The 22,637-nt window shown below is 38.5% G+C and overlaps 1 protein-coding gene across 14 annotated transcripts in view; it reads right to left on the bottom strand.

The window, feature by feature from the left end:
- The window catches only part of POU2F1 (POU class 2 homeobox 1), a 122,893-nt gene that overhangs the window by 21,312 nt on the left and 78,944 nt on the right, over positions 1–22,637 (bottom strand). For 7 of the 14 annotated variants that reach the window (XM_042788470.1, XM_042788465.1, XM_042788471.1 and 4 more), the window contains 5 exons: positions 20,271–20,324; positions 18,533–18,652; positions 16,594–16,773; positions 9,743–9,869; positions 1,346–1,440 (listed from right to left, as the gene is read on the bottom strand). In XM_042788470.1, the coding sequence (XP_042644404.1) occupies positions 1,346–1,440; positions 9,743–9,869; positions 16,594–16,773; positions 18,533–18,652; positions 20,271–20,324 (576 nt within the window). The remainder of the gene's footprint in view (positions 1–1,345; positions 1,441–9,742; positions 9,870–16,593; positions 16,774–18,532; positions 18,653–20,270; positions 20,325–22,637) is intronic. The other 7 variants (XM_042788466.1, XM_042788472.1, XM_042788473.1 and 4 more) reach the window with 5 other exon arrangements.

Raw genomic sequence — 22,637 nt, 5'->3', positions numbered from 1 at the left:
TGACTTCATGCTTTTCTGTCCTATGCCCCATTCTGAAACTACAGACTCCTCCAGGGCAAATAAGAACAGCCTCAAGTCTATGCAACACTACAGTATTACACAAAGTCTATGCAAAGGTCCAGAAATTGCTGTTCTAAAAGAAACAGCCTACATATAGCTGAGTCTTTATGTAGCTCCTTATGTTGTTTTTCTCCTGGGTTAGTGCAGTATTTTGCAGTGCACAGCAGATGGTAGAGGGAGGTCAAGATCCATAATTCCATTACTTGAGAAATAATGTGATCATATATGATCTTTCCAGGATTACAGATATATGTGTCACACCAGAAAGGTTTTAGGGTTTTTTAATTTACATTAAACATAGTGGGCAATTACTTGTAATATGTCTTTACTGACTTCACCCTGTTTATTTAATTTATTTTCTCTTTGTAGTTTTGATACATTTTTTTTTAATCCAAGTATAACCTTTAGTAGGGAGTCATGCTGCTAACTGAGGTATGAACTACAGAGGTGAGACAAATTCTGTTTTCCACATGGTGCATGATAAATACTACAGGTAGTATAATAGAAAATGTAGTTTTCTAAGACTCTGATAGACTCAGAAATCTTACTACAGACTAAAAAATTCTTGTATGTAACCAAGTTGGCAGGAAGATACCATATGATACTACTTGTTATTTGAGAAACAGCATGCAGGTACGTAACTAAACTGCACAGGGAAACCCAGCGTGTAGCAAAACTAAATTTGCAGGCACATGCAACCATAAAATTGCTTTTCTTTACAGTCTGAAAGCTCAAAGGGCTTTAATATTTTAACATATATCTCACAGAATATTTTAATGCCCTTCTAACAATCTTTTCACTTTCACAGAGGATAACTAATAAGATTGCCAATGACTTAGCATTAATAGCAAAAGAACTAGGCTACAATAGATTACCACTGCGATCTTTAGAAAAAGATACTTATCAGTAATCCTCTTTTTGAGCTTTTTAGGTAGCCCACACCTTGGTCCTCTGAATTTCACAAATTTGTAGATTGTCCAAGAAAGTCTTAAATAAAAAAATCAAATGATGCTCTAGTGCCATTAACTCAAGATAGCAGTCATGGTAATTTTCAGCTAAAAATAAAAATGTAGAATATCAAATGCATGAAAAGAGGCACATATTAGGGTAGAAATTACAAGACTGAAGTTACTGATACTTCAGCTCTACACTGAATCTATCTAGAAAGACAAACTCACTATTACAGCTACAATATCTACTCCAGTAACTAATACAAAGGGCCCACTCGCTTGCAGTAGTTTAAATTCTCTCAAAGCAACTCATGAACTGTAGAAATAAGACTGACCTGCGAGGCAAGGGTGATGCTTGGCTGAGACTGCAGGAGGTTGGCTTGGCTTTGCTGAGGTAGTTGCGTTAAGAGATTCTGCGCTTGCAGGAGACCTGGAAAGAGAAACAGGCGGGTTTAGTTTGCCATTTTAAAAGCCTAAAACATTAAATGAGGTTAAATACGGTTCTTGCCAAATAACAAAGGTTACAAAAAGTTTGAGATGCAAGCCTTCGTCTCATCCCTGCATAAATATCTTCAGACTTTGGACTTTTCAGTCCAAAATCCCCTTGTGTCTTCCTGAAGTATACGTGGTGATGGAAGGGTAAAAGGGAGAAGTCTTTTCTAGTCACTTCTGCAGAAAGAGTTTGTAATGATCTAGGTTATCCTAGTTCTGTGTGCAGGAACCATACATTGTGCCCAACTGAATACTAATCAAAACCACAAATCTGGCTCCTTGATCAGCCTTCTTCCTCTCTGTATCACCCCATGCCAGCTGCCTAACAAGAAGGCAACCTTCTCTGGCAAACTTAAGCAGACCACTCTAGAAGACAAAACAAGCCTGGATAACCTTCTCCTGCCTGAAGTACCAAAGGAATCTTTTGGAAAAGTAATCAGAACTTAAAGCTTAGACAAGATACTGAAAACTGCTTAAATTGCACAAATAAAATAAACATTACACTGAATATATGCAAACCCCTGATATGATGAAAAGATAAAACTAAAGAACAGTTGGGACTGATGCAACCAATATACGCAACATGCTGTCATTCTAAAAATAAATTATCTTACAGTTCACTATTTGTATGGTTTACTAAACATCTCTGGAAATTGAGATACATGCTTGCACCTATATATACATTGTAGCTAGAAACTATCTTGAATTTTTTTTTTCCATTTCTAATACTAAAATTTATGTATTTTTAAAGGGTAAGAATCTCGACAAAAATATACCTACATTTAGTCAACCCCCTTGATTTTACTGTGAAAAACATTACTGCTATTCTTTAGGCAACTCCTGGTTACAACTATCAATTTCCTTTATAATAATTTAAGAACTTGATTAATTAGACCTACACTTAACAGGTATCTTCAACATACCAAGTTCCTAAAACTAGGGGGGAACAATGCCATGACAATAAATGGACACTATGGCTGCTCAGAGGACAGAACAACAAGTACTACTTAAATTGTGTAATTTGAGTTTGACATGGTCTGTTCTGGCTCATCAGCTGGCCAATCAATCAGAGCACACCACTCAAGACCAGTTACCTTTTAGCAGAATACAGGTAGGGGATACAGGAATTTAGGACTTGATAAATACTGAGAAACTGGATGTTTTATGTGAGGTTAAGGCCATAGGAGACATGAAAAGAAGGACTACCATGGGTAGGAAGGAGAAGATGTATCCTCAGCGAGGGACACACAACTACACAATTGTCTTCTGACAGTGATAGTACTGTTACTTTTATTGTTGTTGTTACGTGTTGAATATGTATTTTAAATAGAATGTGTTGCTATGACCTACATAATAAAGCCAGCTCTCTTATGCAACATAATAGCACAGCATAGACAACTATGTAAATTTGCTTTGCTCCTCATATTCAATGTGTTCCAGCTGTGTTTTTGAGAAGCCAGTGAGGGAATGGATCAGCTTAAGGAACTTCCAAGACAGCTACCTTACTACTGTTACACAGTGCTTTTTACAATGCAAATATTTGTTCACTCAAAAGATGATTTTGGCTGCCCAAACTAACTGCCAAGTTAATTAGTCAACAGTCACCTCTAAGTGAAGAAGTTTTCACCTTCATTTATTTAGTGACAGTGAATTTTAACTGACAACTTGAAGTAGAAAGGGACAAGCCATCACACTGACATTAGAGTGGCTGAACAGCAATGAAACAAAAAATAGGCAGCTGACAATGACCACATTTGACCTCTAGTCCACTGGTAACACCATCTATCACAAGTTACTGACTCATCTTATGACTGTAATCAGAGTAATTAGGACTGTCCTTTTGTAATTTCTTTGTCCTCAAAGAAATCCCAGAGGATGTTTTTCTGGGAACACTTTCGCTGAAGAGAACAAGATGACTACACTCTTCCTCATTTTATTCTCACTCATATTTCTGAAGTAATTATCACTGAAGGACAGTATTAAATATTCTGGACATGTCTAATCGACTTGGTTTTCACATCATTCCATCCTATTTAAGAAATACTGATACAAGGCATCTCAGGCAGAAAATGGAGAAAGAATAAGTTAGTTCAACCTGCAGCTGACAGAAGTAATGATCAGGAGGTGGGGAAAGCTGCTGAACGGTTTTGGCAAATTATGCACCTCTTCCACTGACAGTGTCTTTCAGACAGTCGCTGTGAACGTGCTTGGGACTCTGGTTGGCTTCCATGGGTGGGCAGTTGCAGTTTTGCTCTTTTCAGACATGACTTGAACTAGACTAAGATTCACCTCTGGGTTTTTTTTGTGGTTTTTTTTTTTTTTTTCTGAGGATACATTACTGGCCTACACTTTGGTCCAAGGTAACTTCAGTGACTTAACTTACAGAGTACATAGCACAGCCTTTTACATACAGTGCAAGTCCAAAACTGCACCTTTTAGGCAACTGCTGAGATACACTTTGCTGTTTCCTTAGGGACTCCTACTGGAATCACTACAGTTTAACAACTTTGTTACCAGTAAGGCTGATGGGATCAAATATAATCTCAGCAGGTTTATGGACAATACCAAATATGGAAAGGTTGGTCAACAGGCCAGAAGTCAGGGTCCAGACAGGCTGAACAAATGGAACCTCATGAAGATCAATACAAGAAAAGCATTCTGCATGGGGGCCAGAAGAACCCTGTGCAGCAGTACAGGGTGGGCACAGGCTGGCTAGAAAGAAATTTTTCAGAAAAAAGACCTAGGCCTCCTGGAGGACAGTAAGATGAACAAGAGCCAGCAGTGTGCCCTTACCATAAAGGCAGCCAACAACGCCCTGGGCTGTATTTGCAAGAGTGCAGCCAGCAGGTCAAGGGCTGTGATTCTTCCCTTCCATTTAGCACTTGTAAGACCACATCTGGAGCAGTGTTCAGCCTTGGGTTTCCCAGTACGAGACACAATGACATCCTGGATTTTGTCCATTCAAGGCCTATCAGGGTGGCTAACAGGCTGGAACACCCATACAAGGAACAGGTAAGTGAGTTGGTTTGTTCAGCTTCATAAGAAGGCTATGGTGAGACACTATTGCTGTCTTCAAAGACAGAAATGGACCCTTCTTGCGGATGCACAGTAATGAGATGCAACAGATATAAGTTGGAACATGGAAAACTCCCAATTAGATATAAGGAAACTTACTTTCTTTTGGTTTGTTTTTTTTTTTTACCATGAGAGTGGGTCAGGTAATTGAAGAGGTTGCAGAATCACCATCCCTGCAGACGTTCAAAGTCAACTAGCTGAGGTGCTGAGCACTCTGCTGTAATTGGACCTGCTCTGAGCAAAACTACATGACCTCTAGAGTTCCCTTCCAACCTACATGATTTTTTGAATCTGTAAAAACTAATATTGTACATGTATACTTAATTTTACAGAGGTAGTATTTCTAACCCTCTGGTTTGCGTTCTAAGAGACCAGTGGTATTATTACATTCAATATGGCATACCAGTCACTTATGTGATGCTCCAAAATAATGACTGCATGGAGGTAGATAAGGATTTATTCAAAAGTATGATGCCTTAGAGGTATTATTTTTACTTTATTTTAATACTTAAAGTAAATACATCTACCATCATTCAGTACTTTTCCTGTAATGTCTACAAGTAGCATGAATAATGGCCCAAGCCAAAAAACTCTTCCTGCCAGCCAACAGTCCTCAAGGACTGATCTGGGGTCCAGTTCTTATGGTTTAAAATTAAGTAAAAGATAAAACAAATATTCAAGTGCAGACTTTTTCAGCGTAGTTTTTAAAAAGTTGGCCCAGAAGCATAATATATCCCTAACTGATCTCCCAAAAGAGTGAATGTTTTCATCTAAGAAGAACTTAACTGCTTTTTCTCTCCCAAAGCTGTTCATCTTCTCACAGACATATACTGGAAGTTAGCTTGCAGGACAAAGCCATTACAATGTCATATTTTGATTAACTGGAAACAACAGCAAGGGAAGAAGGAAGGGTGTTATACCACATATTACATACACTGCCATTTGATCAACTCTGTTGATCACTGTTGATACAGAGAAACTTCTGGGCACTTTGGTGTACCTCATTTTATCAAATTCAGATCTTCCAAAATGGGGACTTGTAGTTGGAATTATACTGGGATCCAGCACAGAAGTACTAACCTATGCATTCCTACACATCTGTTCCACTGAGATGTTGAGTGGCTGAATGCTGCTGCACCTTTTGTAGCATCCAGGTACCCTTTAAGATCAAATCAAGAACATGACGGAAATGTGCTGAAGTTGGTGAACTGCAGTTTTGAAGAGTACAGATTCAGTGATCCATGCAAAGGTGCTGCCACACTACTTCAATGAAAGTCAACGTTTTTATCCATTGATGCTGTTCAGATGGTTAGAAGCAAAGACTTGATTTCAAAGAGGACAGTAGATATTAAGCATTTCATTCATATCTTGGTAATGAGTATTTGCAGCACAGGAAAAAAAAAACCTCATCATTTAAATCACTTCTTCCAAATTCTTCATTCCAATTCAAGCTCTCCCCTCTATATTTTCTTCAACTGTCGTGTCAGCAATGTCTCTTGACAATGAAGAGCTAGGTCTCCTCATCCGCATATTGAGGGGACCAAAGCACTTCTACCTGGTTCACACAGCGTATTATTAACAAAATGAGGAGTCGTCTTGTAAGGGCAGTGCAGGTGCACAATCTCAGATGCAACAAACACTTATCCATTACAAATTTGATACATCTGAGGAGAAACATGGGCAGCTTCAAGCATCTCCATCCTCACAATGAGTGAGGGAGCTGCACTCTAATTTATGGTACCAAAGACCAGCAGGGTAGGTGCCAATGTTTAACATTCATTGTCCCATTTTAAAATTGTATTGTTTTGCGGTTTTTTTTAATGATGACAAGTGAAGTCTCAAAGTCTGCAGGATAAGTACACAAGAAGAGAACAGGACTGGATTTAGCCTGATACCATCATCCCAAGTATTTTTACAATACAAATGAAATCATAAACAAGGTCTTTAAAAATGAGCAGCAATAACTTGAGAATAGGTAGGCCCAGTTTCAATGTTTAAAGCTAATTGGTAGCTTGTCTTCCACATTTGCCTTTCTGGATAATTTATTTATAATGACTGTTTCTAAGCCTTGTTGACAATGATGCAGTCTTTTCTCAGATGTTATCAACTTCTGTTTGCAAGATTAATTTAAATGAAATGCAGCCCCATTTCCCATCTCTGTTCAGATTTTTACCAATACGATTTTTATTGTCAGTATCTTCCAAGTAGAAAGGCAAATGGTCATCTGATGAAGTTAGTATTTCTAAGAAGCAGCTATAATTGCAGTAAAGGATGTTGAATTGATTATTCTAGAAACAGATCTATTAGATATGAGAACAGATACAAGAGGTATAAAGACTGTACGAGGTGTTACATTCCTGCATGTGACTAACAATAATATGGGGTAAATAATTGTTTTGAATTAGTAATTGTTCCAAATTTGTACTTCTATTCAATCTTCTGCATATCTGCTGAGGCTTGAAACAATTCCTTCAGTTACAATGTTATCCATCACAAGCCATGAAAAACAGGAACTTTACAATTTGTTTCACGCAAGCTGCTGAATAACCAGAAATCATGTGGAAAAGGAAGATGACTACATTAGACATATGGCAGTGGATTTATGGGGAGAATTTCACATCTGCTGCTGTGATCTATAATGTGTGTTGAAGAAAGGTAGCAGAATAACATCCTGATTGTTGATTAATATTTTAGGTATTGAATTTTCTAAAATTTTTTAGAAGTTGAACCTAAGCCATGACGTTCAACCCCTTCCAAGAATCTAAATATGATTGCTGATCATTGCATTACTCTGCATCCCATCACCTCTTCAAGTAAAAGAAGCTTTTCTCTAACAAATGTTTACATGTCTTCTACAATCTTGCTTATAGATACTATTCTTCACTTATTTCCCTCAAAACTATTCTCTTGTACTAAAACCAATGTTTTTCATTTACATGACTACATGTACAAAATACATAGTCTGTAAAGCAACAGATTTCTTCCAGAATAATTTATAAATAAATCTGAATTTACATTTTAGTTATTAAATGCATACACATATCTACAAAGCTGCATGCAGTACCAATGAGGCATTCAAAAAAAATCTGAATGCTGCTGGTTTTAAGGAAAGCTCTATGCTAGTTTCTTCAGAATATTTATTATTTTATGAAGTTGACTAAGTGAGTAATAGGACAAGAACAACACGGAAAAGTCAGCTGCAACAGCAAATAACAAAATAAAAATACACACTTTCTCAATCCCTCTCATAAATAATAATATAATGTTTGAGATATCCTAACAATAACCATTAAATACTGCAAAAAAGGCGTACCAAAAAGTGAGATAAGGGGTATTATGACATACATGTTGCTTTATCATTGAGTGCTCATGAAGAAAATTAGATCCATTCAAGCATTTAAGTTTGGAAGGTTGTCACACACTAATGGCCTATGGTTAGAATACAGAATATAAATCATCCTACATTTTTGAGCTATTCAGTTGTCCAGGCTGCACATTACCAGTAAAACATGGGTGTTTCTATACACACTGCGTCACTTATGACGGCAATATGCAGGTCTTAAATTGTAGTGAAGAAATAATTTTCAGAGATGATCCCTGGAGAAGGTAATATGAAAACCTCTTCTGGCAGTTATTCTACTTCAGATTTTAAATAAACACAAAGCCTTCCTTTCTTTCTATAATGCAAACAATTCATTTTGAGAGATGGATATAATTTTCTTCTGATAGTTTCCTGTTTTGTAAAGCATCTTCAGAGATATTTTAGAAAACCAGCAGAAGTTAGTTGAAAAATGTAAGCAGACATTAATACTAGAGTTTTTCAAAACAATGCTTTTGTGCTTTCCGTTTCCTTAAAATAATATATTTATAAAAAAAAAAAAAAAAGAAAAAAAAAAAGAGGTCTATTTTAAAGAATCCTTGATGTAAATTTTGGTAAAGTTCAATTTCTTTTAGAAGAATAAGTTAAGCTTATAAGTTCTGCTTCATTTTAAGAAACTGCTAGTACATCACTATATGCCTCCATAAATAGTCTTTTAGCCATTTTCTACCAAAGCTCTTCTAAATCAAGTCCTATTAAAAGAAAGTTAATTTTGACTAACCTTTTATTCAAATGTGAGAGCACTCAGACAGCGAGAGAGAGCTACAGCATAATGGAAAGCCAGTTCTACCCAAGTCATAGTATATAAGAAGGAATGACACATGAAAAAAATTGAAAGGAACAGAAGAAAATGAGGTGCAAAAAGCTTGCTTTATATGATAGCCAGGCTCTGGAGGACTCTTCAAGCATAACAGGATTTGCCTTCTGAGCAAGAATCTTTGGATTAGCAGACCTGAACAACTAAGTAGAGTTCATATAGAAGAGAAAGGGGGGAAAAAAAGACCATTGGAGTGTATCAGTGTAAGAAGCCATGGCCAAAAGCAGTTTTCTGTGGGCATCAACAAACAGGGTGCAATCAGTCCTGTGATGTACTGCAACCTGAATGCATTAGTTCTTAGAGCAAAGTTCCTGTATATCATCCTAACTGGTCTGGCACACTGCTACCTACCACTGCTTTGGTTTGCCTTTAGCATGTAAGTCATACCCAGCATACCATCAAAATATTATTTCCAAGAGTTGTTATACAAAATAAAGCATTTGTAATTATTATTTCAGTTTATGATAAAATTCTCTTTAGGCTTATGGACTTTTCCAGTCTCCCACAAGGACTGTCAATTTTGTAATCTTTTTCCAGTCTTAGAATTTTGTAGCCCTTTTAGCACTGACATAATCCAGACAGCCCACACACCCTCTAGGCCTCCACCTCCTAGGATTCTGCCTATGAGTTCTGGAGAGTTGTCTTCTCCAAGTTGCCTTCTCAGTAGGCTTCCTTCTTGAGAGCCTGACCCAGAAATTCAGATGCTGCAGTATTTCCCAAGAGGCCTTGTTGTTAACAAATGTTCCCATGACATCTCTTGAGATGTGAACTGCACGAACTTTGACATGGCTGAAGTCTAACACTCAGAAAGGGGACAATCTGTTAGAGTCTAATTGCAATACTATTATTTCTCCCAGGGAATATCAAAAGTTAGTGAAGGTGTATGAACCACTTCAATTTTACCTTCTCCTCTAAAAAGCTATGTCTGATTTTTTTTTTTTTTTTTTTTTCCTAGCAAGGAGCACTTACCCTGCTGCCCCTGCGGTGTTTGTGAGATGATGAACTGTGCTGGCTGCAAGTTGGTTGTTGGATGCACCAACACAAACTGTTGCAGGTTGAGATTCTGCTGCTGAAGCTGCTGCAAGTGCTGCAAATCCTTAAGGAAACAGGAGAAGAAGGAAAAAAAAAAAAAAAAAAAAAAAAAGAGACAAAAATAAAAGGAAAAAAGGGGGGGAAAAAAAAAGGGAGAGAAAAGAAAGAGCTGTGTGTTAGACATTTAAGTCAGCCATGACTCCCAATTTAACTAAATTTCCTATCAAACAGTTACATTCTAACATTTAGAGATAAAAGCGGATGTCAAACACAACAGTCCTGCTACTGAATATCCTTTAGGCTGGCAATGTGAATTTCACTGTCCTTCATAAAATCAAACAAAAATTGTTTATCGAATAACCTAGCAAAATACCTCCAGAATTGTTCTGCTTTAAAAAAAAAAAAATAAAATAAAATCAATCTCCCTCCTCCCCAAATGTAGAAGTTTTCAAATACTTTAGACTTATCAGCACCTGGAATTCTCAGAGTTATGTTTTGAGGATGCAACTCTTACAAAATTCACTGTTGACAAATCAAGCTTATGAGCTGGGAGCTATTTTTGTTTATAACACCACCAATCTGCATTTACCATTCTAATCAGTAACAGGAAAGCAAAAAATTACAGATTCTTAGTTTGTACTCTGTTTTTTCAGGTCAAATTTTGGGAAGTAGCTAACTCAAATAGTAAATAAATATATTTGATTAGTTCTGAAACAAATTACAATAAGCTTAATAGACATGGCTAGATTTAAAGGTTAAAAGGAATAACCCAAAACACTGCGCTATTGTAGAACTATTTTTATTTATTTAAACCATTCAGAACTATTAATTTTCTATAATTAAATGACTAGTCTCAACATAAATGTTAATCTCTGACAAACTGAATCATCAAGAAAAATGCTTCATATTGCTGCTCAGCTGTAGAATGAAAACAGAGAACCACTTAAAAATATACCCCCCCAAACTAGCCTTTTTCTTTACATCTTCTCCAAACAGGGTAACAAGTAACTGAAATTTGAAAATTGAAGCACAATGTGAAGCCAGCCAACATAACAGAGGTAATCTATGAAAACTATCTACACATATGTGTAGAATATTCCCATCTTTCTGAGAAGCTGTTTCAAAATACCTGTCAAGCAGGTGGATAAAAGCCTGAAATATTTCCCACACTTACAAGCTCCCATTAAACAAACCAAACTAACCAAACAAAAAACCTCCCAAAACTCTATTTCAGAGATGTTGCTCAGATACCAGGGTACCTGTTTGCAGACAGATACCCTCTTCTGGGTCCAACTGTGTCAGAAGACAGTAAAACTGCCAGTTCGCTCCTAAACAGTGCTCAGTCTGGCTGTTTGAATGGAGCTGCTCATTTTTATATACTTTCTAACATACTTCAGTTAAAGTGAGCCAGACTAACAAAGGCCTCCTTCTTAAGGCCACTAAAGTAGCCCCCACACGTTTTGACTGAGGCAGTCTGAGCACCTACACAAGCTGCTCAAGCCAGCAGGTGTGAAAGACCATTAATCGCCAGCAACAGAGATGGTGATGGAAAGTCAAGACAGACTGACAAGGACAACTTTTTATTTACACAATACAACTATTTGCAGCATATAGTTATGTGTCTATGACCTTACATTATTTTAAAACTGTTAAGCTAAGACTTAAAAGTTGCAACAAATCTCCTTCTAGGAAAGAGGGCTGGGGAGTGCCAGGGGGTGGAAAGGAAGACTAGGGAGTAGGAAAAAAAAAATACAGAGTCCATTGATTTATGAGACCATAGACATGCATTATAAGAAAACAACTACTTAACCTGCATCACAAAGACACTGGCCATCAATCACTTAGGCAACTTGGACATCTTAAGTCAAAAGCATGCAGTGTGATAATATGGGAGACAGACACCAGATGGATTGGCCAAGCAACGCTCTTTAAGAAATGGAAACTTCCATTTTATAAGAGAATGGTAAATTTTTAAAAAGTGTTCCCCAGTGCAACAGAGTGGTTTTAAAGTTGATAGTGTTGCTTGCTTTCAGAGGATTTGAGAAGTACTACAACCATTCCAATGAAATCAAGGCCAATTTCCTTCCTAAAAAAAAGAGAGATATAACTGCTCCAATTTTTCTCAGGAACGCCATGTTTCTTCTGACTTTTTATCATAAAGTTGCATTGCTACTAAAAAGTCTTACTTCTTGAGCCCAACATGATATGGACCTTCACTTATTTATTCACCGATTTTCAGTGCTGTACTGGTTACCTTTGCAGATTGAGCAGACCCTCGAGAACAGAGGGGCTCATACTGAATTGGATGCAGGGACTAGATGCAGAGGAAGAAACAGAAATAGGAGACTTGGGCAAGCTAAGGCTGTGAACACTGGGCGGAAGAAAAAGAAATTAAGAGAGGCTTAAGGATGAAAATAGAGGTACATAAGAGAAAAAGTAGAAACACAAAGGAAGAATTGGGAAGAAATTTTTGAAGGAAAAAGTACGGGCAGAAAAAAACAGACTGGGGACCTCCCCCACCAAAAGCAAACAAATGAACACCCCCAACCCCCAGATGACCAAGTATATCTCAGATGATTCAAAGCACCACCACAGGAGATGGAGTTACATACAAGAAAGAATACAAAGAAACTGTGGCAGTGTATTTGTAAGATCAAAGGAGGAGAGCTTTTTGTTTAAGACTATAGTATTCATAACACAGGGTACCCAGCTAAGACATGACAGCTCTTATCATCAGGCTCTTACACTTTAATATGAGAAAACCATTTTAAAATTGAGGCCTCAGGGATAACTGGTATAAGCAATCTTATTCTGTGCATCTGCCTTGGTAAATTGTATGCTGGCTGAGTCTTGTTTAAATACAGAAATATAATTCTGTAACGCAGAATGGAAACAATACCTCAAAGGCTAATCACTCTTAAATAGTCCTACCAGCCCCCCAAATGCATTTGAAGTCTGACTTTATTTCTACCTTGGGAAAGTTTTATTATTTAGTTAATTGTAGCATTACAATAAATCTCCCAATAGCAAGCATGTGAACAACCCTGACACTGTTTTCCTATACTGATCTTTTTTTTCTCAATGGTAAAATCTGTATACTAGCACAAGCACATAGAAATGGAAAGACTTTTGGGGAAATATGCATGTCTTCTGGTGCTGCCTAACAATTTAGAAAGATCAAAACAATCCAACTCTTACCTTGACAGAATAATCTGCCAAGTGCAATGTCTTGACATGAGGAAGTTCTTTCTTGTTTTGTTTTGGTTTTTTGAAATCATCTGAAGTACTAAATTCAATGTCATTATCTCTAGTTACAACTTCAGTACAAAATTAAGCACCTCTGTCATTCTGAAGTTTACATCATATAAACACTAATCATGGATCCTGAAAACAAGTAAAATTTACAAAGAACTCCAAAACTTGGTACAACTGTTTAGAGACAATTCAGCATCAGCCCAGCAGCAGCACTAACATCTTACCAGACTGCTGCAGCAGATACTTTACATTAGCTGCAGTGCACATTAAAGAAGTCATGCTTGTGCAATTAGTTAATTAAAATAAATATGGTAATCCCCCTGCTGCAGAGACCTGCCAGTTAATCAATTATTCAAAAATCATCAATTAAAACAAACATTCAGCTATTTGTGTAATCAGCTATATGTTTACAACAGTGATGCAAACAAAGCTGAGTACTGTTTATAAATTGTTGTCACGACGGATCAGAAAGCATGGTGTTATCCACCTACAAACCTAGATGGTACAAGTTTTCCATAAAGTATCTCAAATTATATCCAACACCTGCACAAATTATGCCCTGCACTTTCATCATAAGAAGCAGCTATCAAGATTCAACCAAGCTACATTTATGTATCTTATGTGATTTGAGCACAGAGGGCAACTGAGCACTATGCAGCCATTCACCTACTCCTTCCCCTCTCAGGAATGGGAAGGAGAAAACGAAGCAGAAATGGCTCAGGAATCCAGATAAGGACAGGGAGGAGTGGCTCACCCATGGTCACAGGCAACAGACAGACAGAAAACTTCACTAACTCAAATGCTAACAAGACAGCGCTTAGCAGACAAGGTGGGACAGTGAGAAGGTCATTACATCTAAAACCCCTCCCCAGCACCTCCCTTCTTCCCAGGCTCAGCTCTGCTCCCCATCTCTCCACCTCCTCCCCCAGGGGCACAAGGGGCAGGGGATGGAGGCTACAGTCAGCTCGCCGCTCCTTCCCTCTCAGGAGATGGATGAACGCCGCACATCGCTCCCCTGCTCCGCGGGGCTCCCCTCTCACTGCAGACAGCCCTCCAGGAACCTTCTCCGGAGTGACTCCTGCCCACGGGCCGCAGCCGTTCCCACGCTGCTCCGGCGTGGGTCACCCCCGCGTGTTGCAGCCCGCCCCAGCGCCGAATCACAACAGCGGGGGCCGCTTCTCCCCTCAGAGTCCCGGCCTCCTTTAAGTGCAGCTGCTTGTCCTGATGTGGGCTCCTCCACAGGCTTCAGGTCGGCCTTTACTCCATTGTGGACCCCCATGGGCGGCAGGGGGGGGCAGCCCTGACATCTCACCACAGGATACAGTGCTCTCTGCTCTGGTGCACCTCTCCCCTTCCTCCTCCTTCCTTCCACTAACCTGGGTGTTTGTCCTTCTCACAACTCCTCCTCACAAGACCCAACCCCCTCTCTGGTTACCCTTCTTAAATACGTTCTCACAGAGGCACAGCCACCAATGCTGATTGGCTTGGCTCTGGCCAGAGACGGGTCCAACTTGGAGCTGGGGCAGCTTTCAAGAAGCTTCTCACAGGGGCCACCACTGCAGCCCCCGCTACCAAAAACCTCACCACAGAAACCCAGCATAGTATCAAAATTATCTATCATAAAATAAATTAATTGTCAAACATTTAAGTAACTAGGAATGCCAGAAAACAATTGAAACTTTAATTTGTTCCCCTTGTGCTACAAATACAGATTATATGGTGGAAACTACACCATCACATGCTATTTCTCATAGAGCCTTTAGCTCATTTATGCACACAAACCAGACAATGCTCACTTCAGAAGCTCCTGTTTCACAGCCTGATCTTTTCAACTCTTCTCAAACACTTCTCTAAAGGTTTTGTAAGTTCTAGAGAAAACCCCAGAACTAAATTAATAACTGTAAATGCTTCACACCTTTTCATAGCTTCCCACTGAAGTGGAAGAGCAGGATTAGCAACATCTCACACAGGCAGAAAAATGCCTTCAAAAGCATCCTCTAATTTGGTGGCATATTTGACAAATGTGAAGACAGAAAGTAGAAGGTACAGATTTTATTAAAATGAAATTGTAAAGCTTTGCACTTCAGTAAAGCAGACCTTGCTATCTTAAGCTGCACACCTGGAAGACAAGAGGCACACACCTCTGGATCACTTACATTTAGGTTAAAAGACTCACATAATATCTGGCTGTACATTCAGTTAACCTTGTCCAGAAGTCTAAGAAGTTTCCACACTACTTATGCTAAATGTAGAGTCAGTGGCGCTGCATTCTCCACACTGAATAAAGCCAATCCTGGAAGATCCAGGAGGATCTCTGCCTCTCCTAGTGAGCAGAAATTCCTTGGCAAGCAGTTCTCCAGAAATAAGAATTAATGGGTCTTTAGCAGCAGACCATAAAACTGGACAGATTCTAACACCAGACTCATTCTGGCAAGTTCTTCTTTAGACACACAAGAGTGCCCATTCTTTGTCACCAAACTCTGAGCATTAAGCACCAAGCCAAAATAGCACACAAATGTGTCAATTCAAGCTGTAGCCTTGTAGACCATACAAATGTTTCTCACCAAGCACAAGGACCCCTAATCACTGGCTCCACTGTGTAGGTCTGATACAATCCAGGCCTTGCTAACAACTTCAACATTGAAGAGGAGACGAAAGAATGATAAGAGATGAGCATCCTTCCCAGTTGGCGCCATAGGCCAGATGGTTGCCCAAGAAGCATGAAGTCAGCAAAAATCTGTGGAAACTGGGGAAGAAGTAAAGGCGGCAGGAAGAGATCACGACCACAAACTCAATTCAAGACCAGAAAGACTTGCCCCAGCCCCACCTGTAAGGAGCATGCTTGCTAATTTGCACAGCAAGCGAGGCTAATACAAATATAACTAATCAACAGCAGATGGAATGGCAATTACGGACCAATGAGTGTACACTTAGATAGGTTTTTACTAATCATGTAATAGGATAAATAGGCTGTAGTTCCTTTGTGTTGCATGCTAGCTTTGTGGAATTATCACCTAGCATCCATCTCTGCTCAACTATGGAATAAACTGATATCTTGGCTCTGTGTGAAACTGGCTTTTCCATACTGGGTAATGAAGCCCGCTTGAGGGACAACAAAACTGCCTTTCCTCAGCTCTATCATTTTTCTGTTTGGATCTAACAATCAACCTTTGCGCTACGTAGATATCCCTTCCAATTCAAACAGATCTCGACAAGTGTAGTTTCTATAGGCATCTCTCCATACCCTTTTTTTCTCCTTTCTCAAGCTAACTACAAGGAGTAAAATTTGGAAAACACAGCATCTACTCAGACTCTGGAACAAACTCAAAAGCCCAGTGGAACTGATGAGCAGCTGGTAGGCATTCTTTGCTAGAACTGTCAACTTCAACCTCATTAGCTAAGGATGCATGAGGAAAGACTAACAGTACTCAAGGACTCTACAAACTCACTGAATAAGGAATAAAAATATTATTTGAATGATGCAATTAGTCAAACCTCTTTTATTTTCCACCCTCTCAAGCCTCAAGGCTCACCTGTGCAATCTGTATTGGCTGAGATAGAGGGATCTGCGTCATCGGCGTTGCAGCAGAGGCCGAGATGGTGGCACCAGCAGCGCTGTGCTGCTGACTGGCTGAATGCTGCACTGCAGCCGCCAGCAACTGTGCCTGCGCCTGTTGTAGCAATAACTGTTGCTGGGCTGTCGTCAACGTGAGCTATAAATAATTAGAAAACACAGCCATTAACAATGGAAAGAGCCACTTCAGCTACAAAGTCATTAGCTAGCTCATTACTAGTTATATTAACCAGACATTCCTACAACTATTACTACAGTTCAGCCGTTAACTAGCCGATGACTCTGGCCTTAAGTAAGAATAGCTGTCTACTCAACACAGTGTAGAAACCAACCTGCCACAGACCTGACATAAACCAAACCGCACCAACGCAAACATTTGCACTTACTGGAACTTACAGCACCTATCTTTACTCCCAAGTTTTCTTCACAACACTACCAGGAGGTCCAGGAGAAAGGTAATTAAGTAGCAAGCAAAAGAAAAGAATCAGTATTGCCAGGATTTGAAAGGAAATTTACACCCAGCAGAACAGCAAGTGATTAGCCAGATGAATGAGAAGCAGGAATGCTGGCTATGGCTACTGAACAAACTGATAACACCCCAGCTGCTTCACATTAGCATGAATCCCTGCCATATTCCATCATTTCCATTATGCCCTAAGATATAAGTAAAGAACATGAGCTCCATTTGTTTCTCTCCAAGTCTCCCCATCTGCCTTTTTTTTTTTTTTTTTTCTTTTTTTAAATAGAATAGAATTGGCAAGTTTACATCCCTTCCCTTTCCCAAACACACATTATCTCTGTGAAACAGGTGGCAGCAGTCTCCCCTTTACATATAAATGACTCTTGATACCCATATTTACTACAATCCATATCTGCCTAGGCCTGGAGTTTTGGATGTTTCACTACTGCAAGACAATCATAAATTAAAACAAACCAGTATTTTTTGAGAATGAGAAGAAAAATATGTTGAGTTTTAATAAGGTATTAAAACAGTCTCACTTTTAAAACTTTCAAACGCAATTAACCAAGAACTAAATAGGATGTTTATTTATACACTAGCACACAAGAAGATCTGACAATTGAACATGAAATTAAGACGTCACTTCATTCAAGTGCAGAGATGATCTAACCTAATACTTCAAATCATAAATACACTGTTGGAACAACTGCCCTGAATTCCTTATTAACATTCAAACTCTTAAAACTGCAAAGCTGATTACGTAGAAGCAAACTCTTTAACCAAACCAGTCCATTCACAAAACTTGCTCTTTTTTTAGATGACTGAAAGCATTTATATCAATTCAGAAACACCAGCAATCCTAAAACAACAAGTATTCCATAATTATTCCCAAAGCTTTACAAATTTACAATTAAAAAACTCAAAATTGGTAGGTTAAAATAGAAGGGCTGAATAGACTTAAGGCAAGCACTAACATAGTTACTTAAAAAGAAATATGTTTGAGAAGAGGAAGAGCATCAGCAGCTCTCATCATTTTTGTCCTCCACCCTTACCTGCCGATAAGATTTAGTCTCATGCTCCTGTTGCCTCATTTTAATCTTGCGAAAAAATAAAGAATAAAAAATTCCTCTTTATGACATCAGTGACTTTCTTATTTCTATCGACACCAAGTTTTAATTTCATTGCAGAGTCAAGACGGATACTGAGAACAGAGGGAAATTTTTTTTTTTTGGAAGCAGCTACTTTGCAGCAAAACCCAAAGATTAAAGTCTGCTTTTTTTACAGGAAGGTATTTTCTCTCCCCTCTTTCGCTCAAGTTTCTTCCTGTGTTAAAGGAAATTACAATAACCTTCACTGACAGTTCTATGGGGACTGCTGTAGATCCTGCCATCATTTGCTGGACAGGAGGCTTACTGCAGTATACTTGGGTAAATCTTACCCCAGTGATCTGTCCTCCGGCCAGCATGAGCTGGGTCTGGGGTATGGCCGCCTGCACTGAAGGCTGCTGGGAAGGCTGGCTTGGCTGCTGAGAGTCCCCAGATTCTTCATTAGATTTAGACTAGTCAAAAACAAATACAACTCTTTATAGTGTAAAACAGATGTTAATGTATAACACTGCTATCTCAACACTGCACAATAAAAATCTTTCATCTGCATACAAAAAGCCCTTGGGTTTATTTTAAGAGTGTGTTTAAGCAATGGCTCTATGTGCCCACCATCTCAGTGACGATTGCTCAAACATGCCTGTAGGTAATGCAGTTTAAACAAAACAAAAAGACTCTCAGGGCTTTTGTAACTCTGACATTATTTTCAGGTCTCATTTCATGTTATGCAATGCAACTGAAGCTGACACTACCTTTCAACATAAAGAAAGGTTGTTAAAATCATTCATTCCCTAAAATCCTGAACAATGGAAAGGAGATTGCGTTTCCATTTTCTGGATCTGCATCTCTAAGTCATCATACTGTTGGCTTATACAGAACTGGTTGAAGAAATCCTCACAGGTTTATCTACCTACAGCAAAATACATAATACATACAGTGCTTTTAAATAATGAAATTTTAGCATTTATTTAACTGAATGCTGCTTTATTTTAAAAGATTATTTTTCTGTGTCTGGTTTTGGGTTTTGTTTCTTTAAAAAGAAGAAATAGTGAAGACATGAAGGAGGAAATGCAAGTGCATGAAGGAAGAGAGATAGTTTTATGATAATTAAAACTGGTTATGCAGAACATTAAAATTCTGCATAGATTTGCATATTTTCCACCACCTGTTTTGGGGACTGCAGAGCAGGCTAATTAACATAAAGGCTCTGATTAATTCTGCCAGTCATTGAGCGATAATTACAGCGCAGGACTGTAAACATTCTGCACTGGAGATACAGCCTGTTTGCCAACATCTCTCTCAGGGATGGAAGTTTACCATGGCAACCAAGGCAATTTTCTGCCTCCTTCCTCTTAGAAAGGAAGGTCACTATACCTCCTCTTCTTTCCAAATAGTTATTATGTATAAGCGGCTCCACATTCTATTGCATTTCATGTAATGCACTACCTACATTCTTTAATAACAAGCAATACTGAAACCAGTTTTCAATAAAACTGCATCCCTTGCCCCTTAATATAGTACTGAGAGAAACTGGCACATTAACTGATACACTGAAGTGTTCAGCATCATAAAAAAGTTTGAAAGCTTTGTTGTCTCACGTACATTACTAAACAACAATTACTCTGACTTATTTTGAAATCACTATATGTTATTTACACAAGCAATCTACACTAGCCACATTACATAGTTAAAGTTACATTATACTCCTATATTCAGCTACCACAAGTAAGGACAAATTGCAAAGTAATATTTGCTATGTTTAAAATAAGTGAATAAATGGAAGAACATGAAATATTCCTGGAGTTTTATAGTTTTCATGATACAGCACCTGACTGAAATTCAGTATAAAATTATGATCACTGTATGTTTTAAACTACACCAGTTTCTGAATGCTTACAATCCTGAAGCTGATTTACAGCTGTAAAATGATTATTCCCTCATACCTATTACTTCCAAGACCAGTCAGAATGAAAAAACAGAGTAACATATCTTAGGTTAAAAACTACCTCTAATGGGACCATAATGCTGTTGGGAATGAGAGAAGGACAAGCAGCAGAAGGAAATTGTCTTTACCTGTACACTTAAGGACTGAGCAGCAGCCTGTAAACTTGTTCCAGCGAGCTGGACCTACAACACAGTGCAAAAAATGGAAATTAAATAATGTAGAATCCACAGAAAACTTTAACAATGTAAAAAGAACAACCTCCCCACCCTCACCCCAACAAAAACTCCCCCAAGAACAATGCATGCCCCTCTAACACCTGAATCAGTGAAATACGGGTTGTGCTCCAGGCTGAAAAAAGTCTGTAAGACTCTTCCACAGTGTTATCTGTCTACCTCTTGCTGAAGGTATTCCTGCCTAGGGATCTAGGTATTATCATGAAATTGAGTTGAAACACGAGTATTTTGTGGTGGACAGGCTAACTATTCCTGTTCCTATTAAAAGAATCCAGGCTTCAGGGGAGGGCGCTAAGTTCTACTCATCATCATGCTTCTAATATTTCACAATGGGTCTTAGCCCAAATATGTACACTGCATTCACCTGCTTCCTTATACAACAGAGGAACAATCACCTGCATAGCACAAACCCCACAGCATAAGCACTCTTCCTCAAATCAACCCGTTCAAGTATTTGCAGTCCTCAGCCACTGAAAAGAAGATCTCAATACAGAGGACTGAAGACACTTTACAGAGGCCATATTGATTCAGGTATACTTAAAACTTGAATTCAATGTTTGTGATTAACAGGTCCAGGGAAGTTCTTGCGGGTTAGCAGTGAAGAAAAACTGATGCTTCAGAAAGCGAGATTTTTAAAGAGTGCTATTTTATCTCTAATAAGGACTTTCTCTGTAAAACAAATGCTAAATTTTCATTTACTGAAGACTGTTTTAACCAGTCTCCTCTTGTTTCTACCACCACTCCTACTATAAGGAATGCTATGTAATTAATTACCAACACTTTCAAAGGTCAGAGTTACAGCCTGTAGTGAATTCCATCTCTGGTCATGTTTGAAAACCACTGCTCATTCGAAAACCAGGCAACACGTAAGGATACAATAAAGCAAAGCAAAATGTAGCACTCTTGCCTCTATAAAAAGATGTCCCCACATAATATACATCACAAAAGAGAGTCCACACATCTGCAAGCACAGGAAGGAGGGTATTAATTTAAATTGCAGTACATTAAATTAATAACTGAATATTTGAACAGGCAATCCTTAAGAGTCATCTTGGAAATATTTCCTGCTGCTATAGATGAAGGCACTAGACTTACTAAGCATGTTCTACATCTAAGCAAACACACCCAAAAAAGCTCCTCCTCATCAGAAGCACAATATAGTTTTACAGTTGATGTGATCCGAGCTTTTAACATGAATTAACAGCAGAGAATAACCTAAACAACAGTAGCCTACCATCCAAAAAATATACTCAGAAATAATACTTTAAAAATTACATAATAATAAAAAACCCACATATAAGACTACAAAGGTATCTCATTCAGGTATGGCCAGCATATTCCTGAAAATCGCTTTGAATGAAATTTGGACACCCCTCTGTCATGTCCTGCTCAGAAGAGGGAGACAAGTGACTTAGATTTGTAAATACCCAACAGAGTGGACAACAGTGAGACAAGTCTCAAAGTCCATACAAAAACATTTATTAATTTTCCACAGTGTATTAATTGCATACACAATAATTGACTAAGTATATAACAAATTATGGCAAGCAGTATGATATGCCTTGCATTACTTAATGATTACAAGGAAAGGGAGGAAAATAGAAGAAGAGAGAGAGAAATGAGGACAGAGATCACCAGTCCGGGTTCCTGCGTTGGTCCCGTTGTTAGCAATCACAATCGCGAAGAAAACTCATCTACACAAAGTAGATAAGCAGGAACTTTTATTCCAGCGCTGGGGAACATGGGGGACAGCTCCACCAAAACCATGTTCCCCAGCAGATACAAAACACAACATATTTATACACCTTTTCAGCAGAGTCATGGTTACATAAGTTCTTTTACATAAAAATGCATAGAATGCTCGCTTCTTAGTTTTGACCTTTACAATGATTGGTTTTATCAGTTACCTCACCTTATTCATACTCCTATTCTAAAGTAATCATTGGTTAACTTTACTGATTGTAATCCTTGATATTCAAATCAAAGAGGGGAGGGTGTATTGACAATAGTGATTAGCATATTCATGTTATTTCCTGGAAATCATTATCATACGCAAATGTCTCCAACGCATGCGCGGTTATGTTGGACGGGGGTCGTCTGGTGGTTGTCGATAGTCTTCCTCACTGTGGCTGCTGACTGAACTCCATCCTTGCGCATGCTCACTTCATTCTTTGGCTGATCTCCCAAACCAAGACCAGTTTTTTCTGGGGCCCATTGTTTTAATTCAGAGTCCATAACGATTTCCATAGTAATCAAGGCAAA

This window comes from Tyto alba, unplaced genomic scaffold (assembly GCF_018691265.1).
Source record: "Tyto alba isolate M040663 unplaced genomic scaffold, T.alba_DEE_v4.0 Super-Scaffold_14, whole genome shotgun sequence".
NCBI lineage: Eukaryota > Metazoa > Chordata > Aves > Strigiformes > Tytonidae > Tyto > Tyto alba.
The sequence above is the reverse complement of the archived record's forward strand: the minus strand, read 5'-3'. Positions and strand labels throughout refer to the sequence as shown.